This window comes from Cyphomyrmex costatus, unplaced genomic scaffold (genome assembly GCF_001594065.2).
Source record: "Cyphomyrmex costatus isolate MS0001 unplaced genomic scaffold, Ccosl1.0 scaffold132, whole genome shotgun sequence".
In the NCBI taxonomy this organism is placed as follows: domain Eukaryota; kingdom Metazoa; phylum Arthropoda; class Insecta; order Hymenoptera; family Formicidae; genus Cyphomyrmex; species Cyphomyrmex costatus.
In genome coordinates, this window is record NW_017275304.1 from 209,766 (window position 1) to 220,846 (window position 11,081).

At 37.3% G+C, this 11,081-nt stretch overlaps 1 protein-coding gene across 1 annotated transcript; it reads right to left on the reverse strand.

Annotated features, from left to right (window-relative positions):
• Positions 1–4,173: 4,173 nt before the first annotated feature.
• Positions 4,174–7,970, reverse strand: LOC108782581 (uncharacterized). Its single transcript, XM_018550885.1, has 2 exons — positions 7,168–7,970; positions 4,174–4,351 (listed from the first exon to the last, which is right to left on the reverse strand). Exons 1-2 carry the CDS (start codon positions 7,968–7,970, stop codon positions 4,174–4,176), a joined length of 981 nt encoding a protein of 326 aa, XP_018406387.1.
• Between the last annotated feature and the right edge of the window lie 3,111 nt (positions 7,971–11,081).

An 11,081-nucleotide genomic window follows, 5' to 3' on the forward strand; every position in this document is an offset into this window, starting at 1 on the left:
ATTGTCCTTTTTCACCTTCGAAGTGATAATACATTGTACTTACAGAGCCAAAACTTGAGAACGAAAGACTGATTATTTTTCCTGCAGTAACTTTTATCGGATGATGTGATATGCTGATTATTAACGTGAGATCAAGTGCAATCTTTCCTGGTAAATGGTACCACTCGATTTCATACGAAGTATACCCAATTTTACTGCACTAAATTTATTTTTAATTTTTACATATTTGCATTATTTATGATAAGTTATTCTACGATCTTTTAGAAATTTTTTAGTTGTTTCGAGGGTGGTTTTTCGCCCATAAGGGTGGCTTCCGACGCGTGTATTCGATCGGGGTGTTTTCTATTTGTTTTGTGGCATGCAGAGGAACATCTGTGCCAAAGGAGAAATGGGAGAAATCATTCTACGATTTTTTAGAAATTATTAAGTTATTTCGAGGGTCGTTTTTCGCCCATAAGGGTGTCTTCCGACACATGTATTCGATCGCGGTGTTTTCTATTTGTTTTCTGGCATGCAGAGGGACCTCTGTGCAAAAGGAGAAATGGGAGAAATTATGCTATGTCTCGTCCGGATGGATAATTGTAGTAGCGTTCCGCTGCGTAATCCTCAACAGGTTTTGAAAGCTGGAGAAAAGAAAACCAAATAAGGCGCTGCGGTGGCGCCTAGATAAGCGGTGGCCTGCACTCGGGTGCAACCGTCCACGCCATCTGAGTTCATTGTTTTCCTGTTGTGTGAATCCTCAACACACCGATTTTTTCGTCTTCGATTTTAAGTTATTTTCACAGGTTTGTGTATATTGGCAAGTCTTCCCATAAATCGAGAAGGAGGAGAAGATCACTTTCTGGAGACCGTTTGTCGGATTTCGAGAATAAAACGTCCCGCCTGATTAACATATTGTCCCGAAGGGAGGTTAGGTCGCCTAGCGGACCTTCTCAGGCCTCGTCTAGCATTATTCTGAGCTCTCAGGAGATTTTTGGGTCACGTAATGAGTCGGAACCGGTCACGAGGTCCGACTCAGAGGCTTTTTTAGCATCCCTTGCGCGACAAGAGGGGCTAACGGACCCAAAGTTGTCAGGTGTGTATGATATTGCTTGATCTGTATTTGCGAAATACAGGCGGCATGACGGCACAACCTTTTTTCTCCTTCACATGCTAGAACGTTTCTCCTCTCTTTAGAGGTAGATGAGAATGTAGGCGAAGTGGACGACACATCATCGGATCATCTTAAACGGGTAACTATAAACGAGAGCTCTTTGCAATGTACTTACATAAGAAATTCACTCTTCCAGAAGCATTAGCATTCCTAAAGGCCCCCACTTTAAATCATGAGTGCAGGGTGGCCCTTAAAAACAATTTGATTGTATAAGGAATGATTATGCGGGCAAGAACCAGGATCAAGCAGGCCTAGCCCTTTGCGCATTAAGCGAGGCTAATTCTGTTTTTTCTTAGATCGGAAATTCAGAACTCCCTGTGTCCTGAAGCTCGTATAGCGGTAGCTAAAGTAAAGGAAGGGGCGAGGATTCTGGCCGATCTTGTTTATCGCCTCTCTATAACTAGAAGAGCGCAGATTACACCCGCCCTTAACCTAAAATGCAAAAAACACAGCGGATTTTATTCCAGTAGACGAGCTGCTGTTCGGATACATCTTTTGGAAAACAGACGAAGAAGATAATTTCCATAGAAAAATCTTCCAGGGAAATTATCAAACCGTCAATAATAATTACAAGTAAGATCCAACAGCCAATCAAGCAGCCATCTCGGCTTGTACATTTGAAACGGTAAATCAAGCAGCAATTACTGGGGGCAGACTGGCCGTTTTTTCTACCTAGTTGGAAGCAGATTACGTCGGATAGGGTCATTTTGGAGACCATTGCTGGTTATAGGTTACCTCTCACCCAACATCCGCCGTCCCAACGCGAGGACCTCCTGTGTCACCTGTCAAATCTAGAACAACAGATTTGCGCGCAAGGGATCTCTAGACTCCTTGTTAAAGGGAGCGATTGAGGGTGTATTAGACTGCGAGAGCCAGTTTTTTACCCTCATTTTTTGTTTTCAAAAATCTTCGGCGGATGGAGATTTATTCTCAATTTATTCTCAATTTAAAGCGCTTTAACAGGCTTATAATTGCTACGCATTTTAAACTCAAGGATTGGAAAACTATCGTCCATTTTATCTCCCCAGGCGATTATCTAGTCTCGGTGAAATTAGAAAACGCATACTTTCTTGTGGTTATTCATGAGGATAACAGAAAATGTTTGCGTTCTTAGTTTTTCAGGGTCAACTCTACCTTTTCAGAGCCCTCTCCTTCGGACTGGCCTCAGTACTTTATGTATTTACCAAGATTATGAAACCGGTCCTGTGTAGAGTTGTGTGACTCCGCGGCAAGAGGGTGGCTTTGTGATACGAACCACTACAAGGTCCACGGGTTCGAGTCCCGGGACAAGGTTTCTTTTCAGTGGTATATCTAGTCGATTTTCGGCTCATTGCAGGCATGTATAAGCTATATTTAAGAAATATCTTTACAAGCATGGCCGATATTAACGCAAGTGATATTATGGCCATCGAGCACCAGGCAGAGCTCGCTCTTCCTGTCAAGTTCGCGATTCGGCGAGCCATATCGGACAGCGAGACGGCCTGCTCATATTTACTTTCGTCCCTGTGGCTTCATTATCAACATGCGTAAGAGCGTATTGACGCCAATATTTATATACAAAGTTATTGGAAAGAGAGAAATTCTTAGCCCTCCTGGTGTCAGACAACATTTTTGAGGCTCAAATACCTCTTTAGGCTTCGCTCAGAGAAGACCTATGGTGGAAACACATTTTTACAATAGTTGCAGTGCAATTATATACGGTCAAGTCTTTTCGCCATTGAAATTTATTCAGACTTTTCTCTTACAGGATCCCAGTGCAGTGTGTGGCGAAAGGCGTACACACGGGTTTTTGGTCAACAGAGGACAAGGCCTTCCACATTAATTATCTGGAACTCCTGGCTGCTTTCCATGCGCTTAGATGCTTTGCATCTCACCTAAGAAATTCCGATGTTTTATTAAGACTCGAGAATTCCACGGCAATAGCCCTTAATAATCGTATGGGCCCAGTCAGTTTTCCATTGCTTTCCGGATTAGCCCGAAAAATTTCGTGGTCAAAAAAAAAAAAAAAAAATTTATTCATCTACGCCTCGTATGGTCCCTCGGCACAGAACTTTGAGGCAGACGCGGAATTTCGCGTTACTGTGGAAAGGAAAGAATGGTATCTATTACAAACGTATCTTGACAGAATTTTTTCTGTTTTTTGGGTCGTTTTGACATCGTTTCTACTTCGATTAATACGAAGTGCTCTCACTTTGTCTCTCGGCATCCGGACCTGTTCGCGGTTGCAATCGATGCTTTCTCCCTTAATTGGAGTATATATATTTATATTTCTTTTTACGCATTACCACCATTCATCCTGATTCTAGGGGTAATGCGCGAGATCATCACTGACGGGGTGGAAGGTGTTGTAGTGGTGCCCTGGTGGCCAGCTCAGCCATAGTTCCCCTATTCATTCAGCTTATTGTCCAACATCTGATACAAGTTGAGCCAGTTTTTAATATGTTGTCCCCTGCTTAGGATTTAAAAAAAAAAAAAAAAAAAGAAAAAACTATAGGAATTTATAGTTTTTAATAGTTTCTATAGTAGCACACAAGAGCGACTATAGAAGCTTTACAGTTATCAATAAGATCTATGAGTATAATAATAATAGAAGACTATCACGGATTGGGATCTACCGATTTAAAATGCTTATTAAAAACTATTGAATTTTCTTAATGGTTTTCTATAGAAGTTTTTAAACAGAGTCGTCTCTTTTCAGGGATTATCACTTGGCTTGGATCAGGATTTCCCTGGTGGCCGCGAATTTATTCGGCAGGCCTTCTTTTTTACTCAGGGAAATACCGCCACCGGCTCTAACCGCAATGCTCGCATCTATCTCGAGAACGACTTTAGCTCAACATTCTAAGCCCATGAGGCATTGGTGATTGTTTTTGCAAGAAAAGGGATGTCAGCTGCTTCACTCCGTCAGTCCCCTTATTTCTCGGATCTTTGTCTTCTTCCCTGGCAGATATAGGTTCCTAGGCCACTTGGAAAAAGTACCGCTCAGCAATAACCCTTATTTCTCGGAACGAAATAGGCACTCACTCCTTGGTCAGAAGATTCTTTAAGGAAGTGGCTACCTTAAGGCCACAGCGCCACAGATACGAATATATCTGGGACCTGTCGACGGTGACGGTTCTTTTGACTTTCCTATACCCACATGTAGAGTTCTCGTTGGAAGTAATCTCGAGGAAATTGGGACGCTCCTTGCTCTTATCACTGCACAAAGAATACAGACGCTTGCAGCTATACAGCTTTCTAATATCACCTTCTCAGATTCTTTGATTCTAAAAATCCCCGCCCGTCTTAAAACCTCTGGAAAGGGTAATTGTCAGCCCTTGTTCTCCTTCAAGCCCTTTGCGGATAAGCCAGAACTCAAATTTTATCTTTCTAATACTGCCGATCTTCGCCAGACAGGCTGCGATTCACTTTTTTATCTCTTTTCGAGTTCCATACAAGGCAGTTTCCGCCCAGACGCTGGGGTGGTGGGTCAAAACTAAGATTCAAACGGCAGGGGTAGATACAAATATCTTTTCAGCGCATTCTACTCGCCATGCGTCAACGTACCTTACAGCAAACAAGGATATTAGTTTGGAAGAAATTAGACGTACGGCTGGACGGAGCAAATCCTCAGAGACATTTGCTTGTTTTTATAATCGTCCTATTCTTAGTGACTCCTCTTTTCAGGATGCGATCCTGGACAAATCATTACTCTGTGAGTACCATTTTTTCGATCTGTACATTCATAATAAAGTGCAAGAAGTGCACAATTTTTTCGTGAGAGATATATATATATATACTTATTGCTTCATACGAAACATCCATAAGAGTGAGAAATGTAGTTGTATAACAAATTAATAATACTTATTATTTTTATAGCTCTCCTTACGAATCTGTACTTTAAACATCTACAATTATCCATCCGGACGAGACATAGCATAATTAATGAATTAAACGAACTTACAGTGAAGTTCGATTGTAATTATGCTGTCTCGTCCGGATGGAGACTCCCTCCCACCCACATGCCTTTTCCAGATTCGTAGGCTTTGAACTAATGAACTCAGATGGCGTGGACGGTTGCACCCGAGTGCAGGCCACCGCTTATCTAGGCGCCACCGCAGCGCCTTATTTGGTTTTCTTTTCTCCAGCTTTCAAAACCTGTTGAGGATTACGCAGCGGAACGCTACTACAATTATCCATCCGGACGAGACAGCATAATTACAATCGAACTTCACTGTAAGTTCGTTTAATTCATTAATTATTCTACAATCTTTTAGAAATTTTTTAGTTGTTTCGAGGGTGGTTTTTTGCCCATAAGGGTGGCTTTCGACGCGTGTATTCGATCGGGGTGTTTTCTATTTGTTTTCTGACATGCAGAGGAACATCTGTGCCAAAGAAGAAATGGGAGAAATCGTTTTGAAAAATTCGTTCCAAGAACGTTCCAAACTTCAGTCAGCTAATTTTTTTACTATTTTATTTCAACTCGAGTTACATTTATAAATATGATACATGAAAAATTATGTTTGCAAACATCATCTGAATTGATGGAAGATTGCAAATACTTCGATAACATTCAATGATATTGCAATTGATGATGGTTTGCTAAATAATAAGTGTAAAACATTATTATAAAATTAGAATCTAGACTAAGTTTGTTTATTTAATATATTGATATGTGCATTTAATTGATTGTATCAAATGCGTATAGATTATTATCGTAAAATATATTCATTTAACTTAATTATAAATATTTTTTTAACATACGAATTACTTAATATTATTTTATTTCTTGATATAAAACAACATTTAAAAATTCTTTTGTATGTATCAAACGAATGTTCGGAGCATATTTAAATATGTAATCGAAGTTTTCAGTACCTGTTAATGTATAAAATATGCTTAAAAAAATTTTTACTATTGTCCTTTTTCACCTTCGAAGTGATAATACATTGTACTTACAGAGCCAAAACTTGAGAACGAAAGACTGATTATTTTTCCTGCAGTAACTTTTATCGGATGATGTGATATGCTGATTATTAACGTGAGATCAAGTGCAATCTTTCCTGGTAAATGGTACCACTCGATTTCATACGAAGTATACCCAATTTTACTGCACTAAATTTATTTTTAATTTTTACATATTTGCATTATTTATGTATAATTCGTCATATAAATGTTTATACGTAGCAACATCCAAATGTTTTAAATTTTATAAAATTTATTTCATTATTAAAAAATTATTAAAAATTTAAATTTAAACACCTGATTTGTTAATTGTTCACCAATGTAGCAAAGCGTAAAAACATTGAAGACAAACGATATTAATAAAAAAAAGTATGTTAAAATTGCTATACTGTCGTTGTTATTCCATTCCTGTAAGGATGATATAATACTAATTTTATTTTTTTATTATAATTTAAAAACGTGTGTGAATATACATCTTGAAATTTCTTTAAATAAATAGGAAATAATACATATGTATAAAATATGTCAAATATCTATATAGTTAATAGCAAAAATTTGATCAATGTGTTAGTTGATAATCACATATTTTCACATCGTTGTTATTTTTAAAATTTTATACACCTTACCACACACTTGATGCTGTAATAGAATTTTTTACACATTACCATGATGCAATAATATTCCAGCAGGCATATAGTTAACGTTGTTCCCACTATTTCAACCAGACATATTTCGCGTAAAATATTATCGATATTGATTGAAAATCTGTAAAACTTTTTAATGTAGTTTCTATGCATTTCATTTAATAAATTAATTTTCGTTTTTCTATTTTTGTGAAAAATTATTCAGTACTGTTAATTAAATTTAAGTTTGATTATTCATTGAGTTGAACTGTTATTTATGAAATAGGTAAACATTTCTACAGTTATAAAAGTTAAAGATTTATTGTTTTTCCTATTTCCATAAATATTCTTTATTCATTTTGCAATTTATATAATTTTAAATTTAGATAATCGGATATAATTGACACAAACATTTTTTTTCCGCAATGAAGTGCACCAAGCACTCACCTCAATGACTGCATATGGTGTTTCACTATAATTGCCATCTGTTGCTTTATGTGTTTATGATTACTTTGTGCATTTTTTACAAAATTTCCTACGCGGGCCATTACGATCTCGATTTGACCGCAAGCGTGAGCGACGAACATGGCTGCCAAGCAACACACTGCTGTAGTGACGTTGAACAGTACAATACCAGATAACCATTGTGCGCAAAATACAAATACATAGGTCGGCGTAAAATGCAAGTCGAAAATAATATCGAATCCGGGGCAAATTATTGGTTTAACAGTGATATTCTGTTCGTCGATTGTGGTGTGTGTCAGAAACGGCATTACGGTTTGAAAACAGAAGCCTCCGCAATACATGAACATTATACAAATCTTGGATAACACATGGCTCTTTGTCATGTATTTAATCATAATTTTTCGATATTCCTGCTGCTGGACTGCATGCCAATCAGTACTTATCACCCGAATGCATTGTCGTATGCTCTTGTGATGTATCACCAGGAAAAAATATTTCAATGTCGAGATTAACACGTAGCTTAGTGGACCTAGCATTTTGATTTTTTCGTTTACAGTTGTTTGTTCTGACAGCGTAGAAATGCCCATGGGAATTAGAAGAAAACTAAGCGCGGACCAGCATAATGCGAATGATATTGTTGCTAATATCTTCTCGATCGTTGTAGTATTTGAATATACCAACGGCCAGATACCGAGAACTCGTAATATCCATCGATTCCATACTAATGCGTTGATTATATCCCTCTCACTATTCACATTCGACCAGGAGATGTTAAGTTTGGCCATACTATACTCTCGAGGGCGCGAGAGCGACTGATGCGCTTTGTCGATAGCGTGTTAGTAAAAAATTGCGCATGACAATCACGAATGCTTTCGACAAAGTATAGGTAAAAAAGGAAAGGGGAGGTTAGCGTGTTCTTGAAAATCAATTTTATATCGAGGGAATATTACTTTGCGACAGTTGTATTTCTACTTGTGTAGGAAGTTTTTCTGTAGCTTATAAAACTGATTGTGTTATTTCCGCGTATAATTTACCGTTGTGTATGATTAATTACGTAGATCTTTTAAGTGAATAGTATAATACGATTTAAAGTGAAGTTATTTATGGAATTAATAAAGTTGAATATTGTGTGTTATATCGTAATTAAACAGAAAAATTTACGACGTATTGTTTTGTATGTGTGTAAATGTATATGTATGTATGTATATATAGGAAGTATATGTATATGTATACATAAATCTTTTTATATTATCTGGTCTTATCTTTTGATCACACATGCAGGTAAAATATCTTTAATATATTATATATGTATAAGTTTTATTTCTTGTGAATTCTGAAATCGACTTTATTTCTCATAAATATTTTTTGGATTAAATAATCTATTTAATATACATTGTTAACATGAAATAAAAAGTACATTGGAAAAACAGGTTTGAAGATGTTATCACACTAAAATTAAATGTTTTTAAATGTTGTTTTTTAACTTAAGGTGCATTTAGAAATATATGTATAATATGAAATATCAATGAAAATTATATTTGTAAACATCACAATTAATTGAAGTCGCAAATATTTGGATTGCAATCAATGACATATTGCAATTGATACAACTTTGTTAAATCAAAAGCGTGAAACAATTTTATAAAATTTTGATTTATAAAGTTATTGGAAAGAGAGAAATTCTTAGCCCTCCTGGTGTCAGACAACATTTTTGAGGTTTAAATACCTCTTTAGGCTTCGCTCAGAGAAGACCTATGGTGGAAACACATTTTTACAATAGTTGCAGTGCAATTATATACAGTCAAGTCTTTTCGCCATTGAAATTTATTCAGACTTTTCTCTTACAGGATGGGTGCAGTGTGTGGCGGAAGGCGTACACACGGTTTTTTGGTCAACAGAGGACAAGGCCTTCCACATTAATTTTCTGGAACTATTGTATTCATATGTGCAAATAATTGGTTATACCGTACAAGTATGCATCATTATCTTGAAACTTATTCATTTAACTTAATTTTCCTTTGTTTTCAACATAAAATTGACTAAATATTATTTTATTTGTTGATACGAAAATACATTAAAAATTCCTTTCGCATGTATCAAACAAAAGTTCGGAGTAAGTTTAGATACACAAGCGAAGTTTTCAGTACCTGTTAATGTATGAAGTATGTGCGTAAAAAATTATTATTATTATGTATTTCACTGCTAAAGTGATGAGAAATTGTACTTACGGAGCCAAAAAGTTCGAACGAAAGATTAATTATTTTTCCTGCAGTAATTTTTATGGGATGTTGTGATATCCATGCGCTTGGATGCTTTGCATCTCACTTAAGAAATTCCGATGTTTTATTAAGACTCGAGAATTCCAGGGCAATAGCCCTTAATAATCGTATGGGCCCAGTCAGTTTTCCATTGCTTTCCGGATTAGCCCGAAAAATTTCGTGGTCGTAAAAAAAAAAAAAAAATTTATTCATCTACGCCTCGTATGGTCCCTCGGCACAGAACTTTGAGGCAGACGCGGAATTTCGCGTTACTGTGGAAAGGAAAGAATGGTATCTATTACAAACGTAACTTGACAGAATTTTTTCTGTTTTTTGGGTCGTTTTTGACATCGTTTCTACTTCAATTAATACGAAGTGCTCTCACTTTGTCTCTCGGCATCCGGACCTGTTCGCGGTTGCAATCGACGCTTTCTCCCTTAATTGGAGTATATATATTTATATATATATTTATATTTCTTTTTACGCATTACCACCATTCATCCTGATTCTAGGAGTAATGCGCGAGATCATTACTGACGGGGTGGAAGGTGTTGTGGTGGTGCCCTGGTGGCCAGCTCAGCCATAGTTCCCCTAGTCATTCAGCTTATTGTCCAACATCTGATGCAAGTTGAGCCAGTTTGTAATATGTTGTCCCCTGCTTAGGATTTAAAAAAAAAAAAAAAAAAAGAAAAAACTATAGGAATTTATAGTTTTTAATAGTTTCTATAGTAGCACACAAGAGCGACTATAGAAGCTTTACAGTTATCAATAAGATCTATGAGTATAATAATAATAGAAGACTATCACGGATTGGGATCTACCGATTTAAAATGCTTATTAAAAACTATTGAATTTTCTTAATGGTTTTCTATAGAAGTTTTTAAACAGAGTCGTCTCTTTTCAGGGATTATCACTTGGCTTGGATCAGGATTTCCCTGGTGGCCGCGAATTTATTCGGCAGGCCTTCTTTTTTACTCAGGGAAATACCGCCACCGGCTCTAACCGCAATGCTCGCATCTATCTCGAGAACGACTTTAGCTCAACATTCTAAGCCCATGAGGCATTGGTGATTGTTTTTGCAAGAAAAGGGATGTCAGCTGCTTCACTCCGTCAGTCCCCTTATTTCTCGGATCTTTGTCTTCTTCCCTGGCAGATATAGGTTCCTAGGCCACTTGGAAAAAGTACCGCTCAGCAATAACCCTTATTTCTCGGAACGAAATAGGCACTCACTCCTTGGTCAGAAGATTCTTTAAGGAAGTGGCTACCTTAAGGCCACAGCGCCACAGATACGAATATATCTGGGACCTGTCGACGGTGACGGTTCTTTTGACTTTCCTATACCCACATGTAGAGTTCTCGTTGGAAGTAATCTCGAGGAAATTGGGACGCTCCTTGCTCTTATCACTGCACAAAGAATACAGACGCTTGCAGCTATACAGCTTTCTAATATCACCTTCTCAGATTCTTTGATTCTAAAAATCCCCGCCCGTCTTAAAACCTCTGGAAAGGGTAATTGTCAGCCCTTGTTCTCCTTCAAGCCCTTTGCGGATAAGCCAGAACTCAAATTTTATCTTTCTAATACTGCCGATCTTCGCCAGACAGGCTGCGATTCACTTTTTTATCTCTTTTCGAGTTCCA